Source organism: Gallus gallus, chromosome 10 (assembly GCF_016699485.2).
Source record: "Gallus gallus isolate bGalGal1 chromosome 10, bGalGal1.mat.broiler.GRCg7b, whole genome shotgun sequence".
In the NCBI taxonomy this organism is placed as follows: Eukaryota; Metazoa; Chordata; class Aves; order Galliformes; family Phasianidae; genus Gallus; species Gallus gallus.
Genome location: NC_052541.1, coordinates 13,758,345 through 13,772,784, shown reverse-complemented (window position 1 = coordinate 13,772,784; position 14,440 = coordinate 13,758,345). Strand labels below are relative to the sequence as shown.

Below are 14,440 nucleotides of genomic sequence, written 5' to 3'. Positions count from 1 at the left end.
AGACTCCTCCAGTGTGAGCAACTAGCAGAATCTAGTGTTACTTTCTTTAACTGTGCCTGCTGTGGAGAGGGGAGGAGTTGGCAAACTGTGTTCTTGGGTTGGTGATATTTTGTAAGCTACCAGTCAGCATATTTCAGATCATGGTGCTTTGTGAGAACTCTAATCTACTAATGGAGGAAGTATAATACGTCTTCATGTGTGTCAACCTGGGATCAGTTCCACTGCAAATCACATCACAGCCTCATGTGCTGTGAGATCTCTCCTTGTGCTGCTGTGCTGCTCTGAGCAACCGGATGCCGAAATAAACCTGCTTTGTGTGCCAGTTCCTGTTTGGTGAAGAAAAACACCATCTATCCCAAGCAACAAGAATTCGTATTGAAGGATGAGTGTGTAACCATAAATGGCGTTACAGAGAGACAGTTCTAGGGCAGCCATTTTATTTATGAAAAGAAAATGAACTTATTATTAACCTCACTTCAGAAAATGACAGAACATATTTGGCAAAGCAGCTTTCCAGCCCCCCACAGGACTGAATAAGATGTGCTTATAAGAGTCTGATTTGGTAATTCTACAGCCTTATTCATCAAACAGGTGTGACTTGCAGAGTCTCATCCCCACTGCCTGTTTTTATTTAGAAAGACTGCTGAGGTGATGGAGAATGGGAATGTAAAGCATTTCATCTTGGGAAGGTGACTTCAGCCATCCTCATGACCATCTCTTCCTCCTTCTTAGCCACTTTGTCTTCTCCTTTTTTCTCATATTCACTGCCTTGCTTTGCTGTGAGGTGTCATTTGGCTGAAACAAGTCTGATACACACACAGAGCTTTGCAGGGCCCGAACTGGAAAGGGACTCCAGGTTTCCAAATAGTCTTGTCTTTAGAGGTAGGCACACAGTGCCCGAATCAGTGCCCAGCCCATGGGAGCAGGATGTTACAGTCTGGACAAAACCTTTTAGATGATGCTGGATGTGATTGATTAGACCAGGATGATCTAGTGATGGTCCAGAAAGGACACTGTATCATAGTGTCTTGGACCATGGTCCTTGTGCAGTGTCTGTTTCATTACTCTCATTGTTAAAAAGTAAGTACAAGGGTTCTTCACCACTCACTGGCAATGGTTTTGGATTAGTCCAATTATTCTGTAATTTATTAGCAGAATATTTCTGATTCATAGCATCTGCTCTGAGAGGTTTTTTTTTTCTTCCATTCTTATTAACATCTTCTGTTCCCTCTTGCTTGGAGGAATGAGTGCTACCTACAGGACTATGGGGCTGCATAAGGATCCTAAGAAGATCTAACAGACCTGAAGATATCTCCGTACATTCTGGTCTTTTTATTATTTTTTTTATTCTTGGCCTCTACACAATGCTCTGCTTGTAATTCTTATTATTAATCTATGGTGCCACACTTTGCCCCTCTGTGTCACTTATTTTAGTTTAAGTTTTAGAACAATCATCTGGAAAATGCATTTCTTAATGCTCGTTGGTATACAGAGATTGCACTGATTTAACTACCAGATTTTTAACTCAACTCAATTAATGCAATCCATATGTGAGCAATTAGCTTAAGTCAGTTAAGAGTCCTTCTTCAGGTATATGACTGTAAACCACATTTAAATTAAGAAAATCAAGAACACAACGCTTAGAAGCAGGCTAAAGGACATTACTTCAGAAGTAAAATGTTAGTTATTCTGCCTGTTGTCATGAAACCTCTGGTTCTGGTCTTAGTTTTTCACTGATTTGCTACCTTGTTGCATGAGTGTCTTCACTTCTCAATATTTGTGCCTGCAAAATTAGGATTTGCTAAAATAGTTTGTAGGAGAATGAGGCTGTCTTAAAAAGAATGTTTTCTCCCCATTGAAAACTTAAGCTTTTCAATGAATAATAGTCAAAGTTGGAGCCAAATCTTCCCATTTAAAAACAGCATTTCCATTTGGAAGTGTCATTGCAGTGCCATTTAGGAGTGGTTTGGCTGTCCTGTTGTCCTGGCTTCCCCTGCCTCCCATGCTGCATCATCACTGTGCATCTTACTGAGTTACTGCTGTCAAGGCTTTAAGTTGTGTTGCAGGACTTGTGGCCCAGACAAAGAGACCCTCTGGCAGAGAAGAATGAGTACCTAAGAATCCTTAAGTGCGTGTTTTCTGCCATATGCTGATGGCATCTCTTAAACAGTTTAAAGTTCTGATTTGTCCAATTTGAAGTTTTGATGGAAATAGAATAGGGTGTTGAGGAAAAGCTCTCATTTCCTGCAGAAAGCAGGTACTTGTTAAAAGAAAAATCTTGAGTTGAAAATTTACTTTTCCAGTCAAAACTAGTGATTAAAATTTCTGTTTTAGGGCTGTCTGACCAGTGACAAAGTATTTGAAGGTATTGCAAAGAGTCTAGAGATGACCCAATCTCATAGTAGGTGCCAAGAAACTGAGAACTCAGTTTTTAGCTGCTCCCTGAATCCTTATTTACTCCTTCATAAAATAGTACAAATCATCATAACTTGCATTTTCCTCATAAATGACAGTGCAAAGTGTGACTGCAGGTGAATGTGTTCTCATATTTGATAGTTACTATTGTTGCAGCTAAAAGAGTAGAAATGTGATGAGTGTCCTTTCATGTGGAACTGAGGAGGTAGTTTAGCTCATCTGTGATAATGCTGTTAAATCACCTTTTCAGTAGGTCGTGTGAACTTCTTGTCTCATTTGATTATGACATTGACAATGTTAGCTGGGAGTGATGCAAATCTCATTCTGTGTCTAACTGGTTTGTGACAAAATGCAGCTTAATGAAATGTGTCCACTGAGAGAAAAGGAACTCTCCTATTAGAGCTGAACAAGGACAGAGGCACAGTTACATGCACCAAAAGGAGAAAGCATGGCATACGTCATTTATCTTGGGAAGGAAGAATTGTCCACTGTGAAAAAAATCAGTCAGATGTAGAAGGTGAAACTCTGAAGGCTCATTATGCTAATTAGCATCAATGTTCTGATGTGGGTAGGCAAGAAGAAGCTGGTGGAGTGATACTTCAGAATACCATTTGCTCAAGAGAAAGCACTACGCATCATGGATTCATTAATCTGTGCTGAAATGGAGAAGTCATAGAGCAGCAGTGGTCTGTAGTGGTCAGGATCTTTCCAGTGGCCTTGTTCAGTTGGTTGGCAGCCAGATAGTACAAGTGTTATCTAGGAGATAAGCTCGGTATTCTGTGTGAAAAGTGCAATTAAAAAAAAGTAGTAGTAAAAAATCTTTTTTTACAGGCCTAGAGGTAAGCTAATATGGCAGCAAGAGGTCACAGTGCAATTGGGAAACTGCCATTGCTTGGTCCTTTATGGTATTTGCTTAGGAGAAGTTAACTTTCTGACCTTGATTTTCATCGTGCCTGCATTGGTGCTCTAATACTAACTGTGGCCTTTACTTGTGATGAAAACAGTGCGAAAGTAAGATGTGGTGCAAAGGAAGCTGAGGACTCAGCACTGGGGGAGCAGAGAGTAAATGTAATTTAGGAATGAGGTGTGTAAAACTTAAAGAGGAGATGTGGAATAGACATGGCTCCTGAACTTCTGTCTGCTTTGGTTATATTGGAAAGGCAGATGGCTCTTATCCTGATTCTTCATAGGAATTTTAGCACTCCTACTGCTTGCACTCAGAAGGAAGAATAGCATATGATCAGTAGTGAATTGTTAGCTGCAGTAATGTGGATGGAAACTGCTTTGGTCTTTGGTATCTGTATATATGCCTTGCAGCTATTCACCTATATTTCACTGTGAGCAGATGAAAATCTGATAACTTCAGACCCTGAACAAAGAAAGAACATTGCCCCCTTTGCTTCTTGCAGTAACTGGGGAAGGGATCACTTTTCTTCAATGAAACCCCGTGGCTTGCCAGGATGCAAAAGTGAGGTATCCCAGAGGGAACTTTAAGCAGCCCACTTTAATGATGGGAAAGAAATTTCACTATGAAATTAATGATACAGCCCAGAGCACAGTAGGAAAATACCTTGCCCTCCAATTCCCCATCTTTGATTCCAGCTGTAGAGTGCTGTAGTGCTTATCTGTATATTTATCTGCTATAAAATGAAATGGATTATATGAAGAGCTCTACAAAGCGGTCTTCAGCACTTCAAAATTTCTCTAATGCAATTAAGACAGAAATTTCAGAAAATGGAAGACTAGTTAGCTGCCATAAGGTAGTGTTTCATTGGATTGCACACAGTGTAAAGCCTCCAATATTTGTGTTGTTGTGGGGACTTTCTGTTTCTAGAATGACCATAGACATCACAGGGCAATGCTATAATGCTGTGACTGGATGGCATTGGATGAGCATCTCCGTGGAATAAATGCATGATGAATATAGTCAGTTCCAGCACATGGAATTCAAGCTGGAAAAAAATAATTATATTTCTGTCACATCTTCCTTTAAATTATGAGGGAGGGCTTTGCTGGTTCTGCTGCTTCCTAACATCACTGGCTTGTTCTCTGAAAAGATTAACAATCAAGAAAATTGAGGATTTCACCTGCCCTCCCCACATGTGCTCACACCTCAGGTTGATCTGAGATTTCTTAATTGCAAGACCAAAACACCCTAATGCAAATATCCTTCTTGCTTCCATCCTAGGTATTGCAGTAGTTATTTATAAGTCCGGCATGCTGTGTCTGTCTGAGGCTGCCACACGCTGTTCAACGGCATCCTGATGTTTACTTGTGCCTACTTTCCTTTGTAGATATTCTTATCCTGTGCTGGTACTGCTGTCTGCTTTTAAGATGCATGGCGAATGGTGATGTTGCTCTCTACATATCAAACACAATGCGTCCCTTTAGATTTCATAGTTCACTGTGCCCCAGGTGCTGTTATTATCAGTCCTGACATCATTCATTTGATATGATGGGCCCTGTCTTTCCATTTATCTGTAATGGACAGGAGATTTTGAATCATTTTATCTTCCAAGCACAGCAACATCTTTTCTTTAAAAAGTGACTTTCCTCTTTCTCCATTCCTCACTTTCTTCCTGGTCTAATATCTTGTACGTTATATTTATCTACGCCCCCCCCCCCCCCACCCCCATGTCTTTTTTTTCTATTTCCTTTTCCCTTTATTTTTATTTTTATTTTTTTCGTGGGGGGGGGGGGGGGGGGGGGGGGTTGGTGTTTGTTTTCTTTTTTCCCCTCTCCTCCCCATGTATTCCCTTTCTTCTCTCTTTTTCCCCTCTTGTTTTTCTTTCCATGCAGGGCATTAATTCAGTCTTACTGCAGCCAACTGAAGGGTCCTGTTGACCGTATCAGCCTTGGGTTAGGACTCGGTAGTGTCTCCCAGTCCAAACATGTTTCAGAATTCAGTAAAGTTGGAACCTGAGGTGCTCAGGGTCTTTTGCTTTGCACTTAAGCCAAGCAGGCCTAAGGGTAAGACAACAAAGGTGACAAATCTTCAGTAATACTTGGTGTCAAACTTTGAGGTACAAGATTAAAAGCAAGGTCTTGCAATTGCAAACAGACTTTAAAAATATCATTCTATTTTTAACTGAATAAGTCCATGCTTTAGCAACTTAACCTCTTTCTCATTAACTCCCTGTGAGGTGTCCCTGCCTTCAGAGCAAGATCTAATGCTTCTCTTAGAAGTGCATTTACTGCCCGTGGATTCAGAAGAGAAAACTCAACCTCATCTTTATGACTGTGGTGTATCAACTTGAGATGTTAAGGATCCATTTTTTGTAAAGTAGTTCTCCCATTTGCAGTTCTGGATGACTACCTGCCTTTATACATCTTTAGAGGTGAGGCTTGTAGAGGTGCAGGAGTATTATTGACAATGTGTAGTGATATTTGAAACCAACAGCCATCAACAAATTCACCTGTGGTTGAATTTTCTGTGCTCGCAGCCAGTCACAGGAGAGTTGTATGTGTTCCATCAGATCTTTGCTCCAGGGTCTGGGCTCGAATACTTTCTGTTCATTTTCTGGGGCTGCATGACACTAGTATATCTGAAGGACAGACTGCCCAGGTGTTTCTTTCTTCCGACAATTGTGAGTGCTGAATGCTTTGCTGTGTATCACTGTGGCAGTGTTTTCTGGCTACATACATTTTTAGAACAGCTTAGTTATGCTTAGAGGATCCTATCTTCTACCAGCTTTGTAGCTTTTCCTGAGTAATTCTAGAGCTACTTACAGAAACGTTACAGCCCTAGAGTCTACTTGGAGGAGAAGGTCAAAAGTGTTTGGTCTTTCCTGGTGGGAGACACGTTGTATTTGCACAAACTACTTCACATTGTGGAACTGATCCTTTCTGCAGTGGCCCTTATGGATCATATCTCTCAAAGGTTGTGGATGAAATGTTTAATGGAGCCACTTCAATTCTTATGCAGAACAAAGGAGGAAGTAGTTTCCTTTTGTTGTGCTCTGGTAGCCAAGCAGTACCCCAAGAGGCAGCTAACAGCTGTCCCACATGCTGACCCTCATCGAAGAACTGTTTAAAGTTAGAAAAGGAGGTAGAGATGTAGCAGAAGTTCAATCCAAAGCATCAGACTTGTGAACAAGAGAAATACAAGTTAATTACAGGTAATCTGTATAGAGATAGAGGTGGGGTTTTCTGTACTTTATTGGAATTCCTTGTGGCAGACATTTTCAACACTTGGTTTGAGCTGCTCGTAGTCCCATCCAGGCTGTCACATTGTCTCACTAGTGCTGCAAAAGAGAGAAGACATAAAGCATTTAAAGCAAATATAATAGCTTGGAACTACGTTGTGAGAAATGCCTTTGATTTGAGAAGTGAATTTCATTAAATCCTGCCAAATGTAGAAAGCCAGTCTCAGCTTTCCAGTCCCTTTATTTGCTATCAGCACTTGAGATCAGCTTAATATTTTACCTTCACCCTTGGTTGCAGAGCATAACGGACAAAACCATTATCTGCGAATGTCATCACTATTAGGAGAGGAAGAGAAGAAGGAGAGAAACAAGGGAACAGAGCTGGTGGGGATCTCCAAAAATAAACAGCCTTTAACAGTATGATCGGAGGGGGAGAGAGCGAGATTGGAAAAATCAGTGTCTCTTAATTAAAGTTCTGCATCTCCTTCAGAGTTGTTGCTACAAGCTGCCAGACAGAGGGCTAATATTTAAAGGTCATTTAAATGTGCAAAAATGTTAATCATTGGAGGGACAAAACTGAACTTTGCCTCCCAGTTCTTGCCTACTTGCTGAGATTTTACCTTCCTTCTTGGCTTTGCCTGTGAATGGCATGGGGCAATTGAACTGTCAGCGGATCTCCTCTAGGAAGAGCCTCCTTTTTTATCAGAAAGATGGAATTGGTAAATTACAACATGGGCAGAGTGAAGACTGTCCAAAGAGTGAGGGTTCTGTGAGCTATGGATATGTCAGCATGCTGTGTAGAAACTGTGCTTGTGAACCAGCACTACGTTTCATTCCACAGGCCATAGCAGAGCCAGGTGCTACAGTGAGGAACACTGCAATGCAACAGAGTTGATTAGGAGTTTTTCTTGCATCGTTTTCTAAGAGAACATGTATTTCTTCTTGTGTTCTGAAAGAAAAATAATTTATATTAACAAAGTGGCTTTTTGTTTAGCGACTTTTAAAATGGAGTTATACCTGCTGGAAGGAAACTGTGTATGCACACAAGTTCTTGGCAGAAATGCACTTGTAAATCTCAGCTGAGCATCTGTTGTCCTGCAAGTCAGGAGAGGTGAGCCTACAGGTAACTTTGCCTGAAGGGCTATTAAGAAGCATAACAGAAGTGGTCATGTTTTCACGTAGAATTTTTGGTAGAAGCATTCAGTGACTTCTGCTTGAGCTACTGGTAACATTTTCCAGCTTTCAGAATGAGTGATGCAGCAGCTGTGGGTTATGAAGAAAGAAGGGAATTCAGGTAACACTGGAACTGAAGTCAGAATGAGTCTTGTGATGTTGCCAGAAACCCCAAGATGGCATCAGAGACCTTGTTTTTCTCCATTAAAAACGTATGACATTTCTAGTGAATTTTATTGTTTCTTTGTTTTCCTTTCTTAACCAGCTCTCCATCGTTTCTAGTATTTTTTCAAGTGTTCCAGCCTTAAGACCTTTTTTCTGCAAGCATTGTTTGCAAGGCACTGATAATGTCAAAGCTGCTGGATGCAATGCACCACAGTTGCAATGCAAGATTCTGCCTAAAGACCACCAGACTGTGTCCCCAGGAATACATCTGTACTTACTCTGTTACTAGCAGGCTGGAATAGCAAAGCTGGATGTAACTCTGTAGCTAGAAATTTGTCCAGTACTTAAAATAATTAGGCTCTGCAGTGCACACAGTCACTAATGAGGGAAATTAGTCAGATTTTGCGAAATTCTACGATGATGTACTGCTCCTTACAATGAAATATCCTGCAGAATTTTTCACTGATCACTGAGTCAGGAGCAGAATATTTTCAAGCCAACTAATGAAAACACTTTCTCAGTGCAAATCTGGGATCCTTATTTAGCTTTTTATTCAGTCTTTGCAGTGAATCTAGGTAATTGTTCCACATAATGATGTAGCATGCATCAAGATCTTCTTGATGTGCTTCAGATAGCTACATTTCTCATGAGCGGAGGAGCTTAAATGAGATATCCAGCTCATCTCATTTAAGTGCATACATATTTCAGACTGGTCGAAGAGATTCAAGCACCTGTCTTCAATTAGAATGAGTAGGAGTTGGATGTACTTATTTGCTGTGGAGGTTTTGAGAAGCCTTTGCTGCATGTAAGCTGGGTGAGTTTTGTAGATAGCACAGAATTTAGAGTGTTTCCGAAGATAATTTTGTTTGTAAGTAGTCCTGATTGTGTATGTACTTAGGTAAAGGAAAATCTGCATTTATTTTCAGGGCTGTAACTGTGTGAATTCTGCAAGGAAAGGAAATGATAAAATTTGCATGTGGTACGCACCTCTGAAACGTACCGACTGTTGATTCATTCCAACCCAATGTTAACAACCTTTGATCTGTATTTTAATTGACGTTCCCCACCTTTGTGCCAGGTCTTGCCAGAATCAGGAACTCTTTGGAATCAACTTTTGTTACTGGGGTTTGTGATGTGTTGCTTTGTGATTTCAGCCACCGTTGTTCCTTGAGTGGAGATGATCTGAACAGGCAGTGGCTGGCGCCAAGTTCTCAGCTTCATCCAACAATTTACCACACCAAAGGTCTTCTGTATTATCTGCGCAGCATCGGCCGGGCCCCTCTGGTGAGTAACTCCCACTATCTTCTGTGGGTTATTGTGTGCAGATTGCTTACTGCGGTTGTGTGAACAGTCTTGTTTTATGGCTAGAGAGATTTGGAAAGTGTCTTATGCTCTTATACTTTCATCGTTGTGGAGTGTTTTTGAAAGTCTTGGATTATCTACTGAATCTTCTAACCGACTCCAACCTTCAGAGACTTTGCACACCTGCAATGTGAATATGAATTCTTTAAAGCTCCTTAGTATCCTCAAAGTACTTCAGCTAAGCTAGATATTGTTAGGTTATTGCTGTCTTTCTGGCAACGACAGGAGAAATTCTGTGAAGACGTAGTCTGAATGCATCACGCAAAAGCCCAAGCTGGAGTAATCTGTGCAATCACAGAAACACAGGAGTTAGTCTTCAAAATGATTGAACTTCCCTGCTGCTTTAGTGAGAAGAAAATGACTTTTTGGGGGGACTGCCAGAAGTTCATGAGGGATGATACTACTGGGATCTATCCCCATCTGCTTGGTCTTGATGCCCAGTAGAATGAATAGTTCCGAGACCTCAGGATAAAAAACGCTGAGAATTTCAAATGTGGATGAACAGAATGGAAGTGGATGGACTGGCAAGTTGGCTTCTTATAGCCCCAGTTAGGCAGGTAATGTACAAAGATGCACCGTTTGCTCTGGTCTTGATAAGACCATTAGTTGCAGCCAGTCAGGAAGTTTAATTATCTGGGAACTGAGCATTTAAATTCCTCCAGCTGCTCTGACAAGCTGTACATTGACTGGAGATGCTAAGGCACACACACACAAAGACCATTGAGTTTCACCTCAAACAAGGTGAAAATGTCTGTGAGTTTCTTTAAGTGAATTTTTTAAAATATGCTACTTTTGGCCTAAATAACAGCCCTGACGTTCAGCTCTGCACTCCAAAGAATCTACTCGTAGTTCAACTTGCAGCTGAGAGTTTACTCACCTACATTTTCTTTGGGTTTTGAGCTACATCTGATCAGTTTTGTTTTACTGTGTTAATCTTATTGGAGCCTTTTTATTTAAATTTATCAGAACCATTTCTGTCATACCCAGATGCATGAAGTTGAACATGCACCCAGTGGAAGTTTTCATCTTGCTGAGTGAAGTAAGACTATTGATCGTATCATCTCTCTCAGTCACAGGCAGTATGTCAGACGTGGTAAACTGACTTTTCTTTGCCTTTGAAGAGTACATTGATTTTGGTTTATACATGCTCACAGATGCCTTTTCCCCACACCAGAAGAGAGCTGGGTTTCTTCTGCCCTGCACTCACTGCCAAGATGTCATGAAGCCAAGTTCACTGATAGCCGTATGATTTCTGTGGAGTGAATTAGTTTCATTTATCCTGATGATGCGCAAGCAGTTTCTTCAAAGCAAAGAAAAGCTGCTTGAAAGAGAAAAGGAAATAACTTTAAAGTTAACAGCCTTTCGAACCAAGCCCATTTTAATTGGTAACTTCAGACATAGAAAACAGCCTTCTAAGTGCCTTTTTTTTTTTTTTCTTTTGCTTCTCTTGTTGGTTCTGGAAACCCTAGTAAAAGAAGGGGCTGGATGGGATGCACTGTAGTATTGCAGCTCTCCACTGTGGAGGATTTCTTTTCAACTGAGAGCAGTGAGAGTATGAGAGAGCCGAGCTTGGGAGCAGGTGGGACTGACGGGGAAGGAGATGCTGCTTTGAGCATTTGTGGTGAGGAAATGCTAGTTTGCAAGTTATGGTTGACAATGCATTTGCAGTATGCAACAGGAAAAGTGTAACTCATACAGAGAGATCAAGCTGCAGCGAAGAGCAAGTTACTTTTGGAGGGAACAGAGAGAAGCTCCTAGGGACCAGGAGATACAAAGCAGTGTTTGCTTTCAAAGGTATTCTATCAAGCTTGGAAACAGATCTGACTGCAAGTACTGTGAGTGAAAAATCCTAGATGTGTCTACCTCGAGATTCTGAGATTGGGTCCTCTCACAACACTACTGAGGAAAAATTGAGTTTTTTGAAGAAATAAAGAATTTTGAAAATGTTCTTTTTGCCAACAGAGTTTTTTTGCATCCATTTTCTATTTTTCTTTTCCTTTGTTTTAAAAGCTTCCTGACTCAGTGAGTCATGAGGGGGATTGTTTTTGAGTTTGAAAGCAGTCCTTACCTTTATGATGCTCAATGCTGGTACATAGCTCAAAATAGATAAAAATTTGCATGTGTATCTTGAGTCATACCCCAGTGTGCACCAGACTTGGAATTTGACTGTGTGTTAGTGTCCCAGCCTTACAAGAAGGATAGAGTAGAGAAAAAAGGATAGGTAGGTCCCAAGTTTGCCTTGTGGTTGCCTAGACATAACCCAAGAAAAGTTCTGCGCTGGGTGCTGCAACTACAAAGTACAGTTTTGTCTTGGCTAAATGGTGAGGCTTAAGCTACTCTATAGAATAATAATAGAGCAGAAGAATGTATTGTAAAGAAAACAATTTGTCATAAACATTAAGAATAACTGCAGCATTAATTAAAATGTAGGTCTATGCAATGCACAAATGGAATGGAAATAGTTCCAGTAGCACTGACTTCTCCACCGTGGAGGTGAGTGGCAATCAGTGATACATCCCATGACATGAAACAGTGGTGTTACAGAGCCTGGCTTTTATAATCCTTTACTAATATGGAAGGCTTGTTCCAGACTTGTCACTTAAAGACTCACTGGCAGGTTTCTTGAGATGCAGAATTATAGACCTCCTACTTATCAGGCAGCACAGCTATCTGAGCAGCTGATCATCCCTGTGTGGTTTCCGATAAGTAATCTTTTAGGTAATAATATATGCGTCTTGCATGTTAGTAATTCTGTAAATTGGCAGGTAATTGATACCCGGTTGAGCTGGGATCTCTGCCTCGAAATAGAACCACAGCTATAAAATCTTCTTTGATATTCATAGGAGTAAATTCTAGGTGGTACCTGTGGTTAAACTAATCTATGACTATATTGCTGGAAGCATAGATGGAACGCTAACTGGAAAAATGCCTGTCATTAAAAGAACCAATAAGTGCAGCTGTTTGGAAGGGGCCTTCATTGGATAATTCCCTGTGCTTCAGGCAGTTGCTTGCAGTGCAGGGCTGCATAAGCCCTGTGTGCGCACACAGCTTGGCGGCTCAGGGGCTTGGCGGGAAGGAGGGGTTCAGCGCTGCGCTCTGGTAATACCACAGGACCAGAAGGAACAGCACTGAGCTCCCTCAGAGAAGGGTCATGTGTGGAAGGTTCAATACACAGTTTGAATTTTGGTTGGTCTTTGTGGAGCCAGGAGTTGGACTGGGTGATCCTTTAGCAGGTCCTGTCCAGCTCACGATGCTCTGTAGCTATAACTGCCTGGTTAGTTAGGACTTGTGGGATGAATCTTTGTGTGTGTGTGCCTTAGCGTCTCCAGTCAATGTACAGCTTGTCAGAGCAGCTGGAGGAATTTGAATCCTCAGTTCCTAGATAATTAAACTTCCTGACTGGCTGCAGCTAAACTTAGTTACTGTGTAACCAGTAAATAAGCATACCAGGGTAAAACTCGCCTTAACAGTTGGTGGAAGAAGTTGATCTACTCCATCTGTTTCTCTCCTCCTGTCTATGTATATATAAGAATACATATTTTTCTCCCTCATCTTTTTCTTATTGATCCATAGTTCTTCCCTACCTTTTGACACCTGTCCCTTTGTCTCTGATATATGCCTCAGAAAACTATTTAAATGAGATCATGAAGTTCCTTTCTAATCAACACTGAATATTGTTTTATAATGAACCAGTTATTCTCTTTGGAAATCCTTGTCTTTTCATTGACAGATTTCTGAATTCTCCTGATAAAGACCTGGAGAATATATGTAACAGCAGTGTCTACATTGACTTCATATTTCAGAGGGCAATGAGATTGATTATTATTTAACACTTGGGTCAATATTTACCTCTTGGGTCATTAAATCGTGATTTTCATTTTTGTAGGAGTTGATATCTGCCTATGAAGGTAATCAAAACTTCCATTAAAATTTGGAAAGTACCTTGTACCTAGTTTATATGATAGCTGAGATGAGAGGTGGATTAAATAGATATATTAGATAGTATGGAATCAGATTATTTGTCACAAAGATAATGCTCTGTGCTCAATGTCCAGGAATTCATGTAAGGATCTGACCACATATGATACATCGTGTAGCACAGTTCTTGAGTTTAAAGAAACTAAGGCGATTAATTACTGGGGAAAGGTGCAGTTTTTAAATCTCCTGAGAATAATGCTAGAGTTGAGAAGTCAGAGGAGCCTGACAAATTGCTCTGTTGTATCATAAGTTGCCATGAACTCTCAGGTTCCCGAGTTGGCATGGAATATTGCACAGGTGTCATGTTTATTTCTGCTGCAGACAGAAATGCACTGGATTCATGAGATCATGTCAGATCCAATAGATAAAGCAAGGTACAGCTGACTAACGAAGTTTGATGCTGATTATAGGCTTGGCCCAGAGTTCTGAGTTTGTCTGAAGAGAACTGAAAAAAATATAAATCCTCACTTATAATCCTCCAGTGTTTATAATGTCTGTTGTGAAGAACCAGGAAACTTACATCAGTATTCAAGATCTTGCCTTTTTTTCCTCCCTAGGTATTCTGTGACTACCATGGCCACTCCCAAAAAAAGAATGTGTTCCTCTATGGTTGCAGCATCAAGGAGACCTTGTGGCAAGCAGGCTGCATGGTTGACACAGCAGTTATCACAGAAGATGTTGGCTACAGGGTAGGTCCGCTTTGTTCCTTTCTGCAGTTGCTGGCATGTATGTGCACCTACATCTCTCTTTAAGATGAGGTCAGATCACAAGTTCTGTGGGTAGGTGCAAACTTCTCTTACTCCAGAGGAGTGGAGATCCAGAAAGGTTCAAATAATTCCTAGTATCTCCATGCACCAGATATCTGCAAGAATATTGTCAATAGGTGGATCTCTAATTCATTATTTTATTAAGATGCTGTTTTATTGTCTTCAGCTGCTGACTAATAGAAATGTTGTATTTTTGTGTTTTATAAGTTCCAAGTATACATGTGCTTCTCTCACCCTCAACTCATGAGAAATCCCTGTGGAAACACTTGTTTCACAAGGGAAGCAGGAAGGGGGCTTACAATCAGAACATCGCTTGTTGTATTTGAATTCAGGGAGCTTGAAAAGGCTGAGGATAGCTCACTGTTACACAAACAGAATTCAAATGCTGCTTGCAGCATCTGGTGCCTGTCTTGAATCTGCAATGAAGGAACCAAG

The 14,440-nt window shown here is 40.8% G+C and overlaps 1 protein-coding gene across 4 annotated transcripts in view; it reads left to right on the top strand.

Moving 5' to 3' along the window:
* AGBL1 (ATP/GTP binding protein like 1) overlaps positions 1-14,440 on the top strand; it is a 325,974-nt gene that overhangs the window by 189,714 nt on the left and 121,820 nt on the right. For all 4 annotated transcript variants that reach the window (XM_025154074.3, XM_004943855.5, XM_425080.7 and 1 more), the window contains 2 exons: positions 9,053-9,182; positions 13,796-13,927. In XM_025154074.3, the coding sequence (XP_025009842.2) occupies positions 9,053-9,182; positions 13,796-13,927 (262 nt within the window). The remainder of the gene's footprint in view (positions 1-9,052; positions 9,183-13,795; positions 13,928-14,440) is intronic.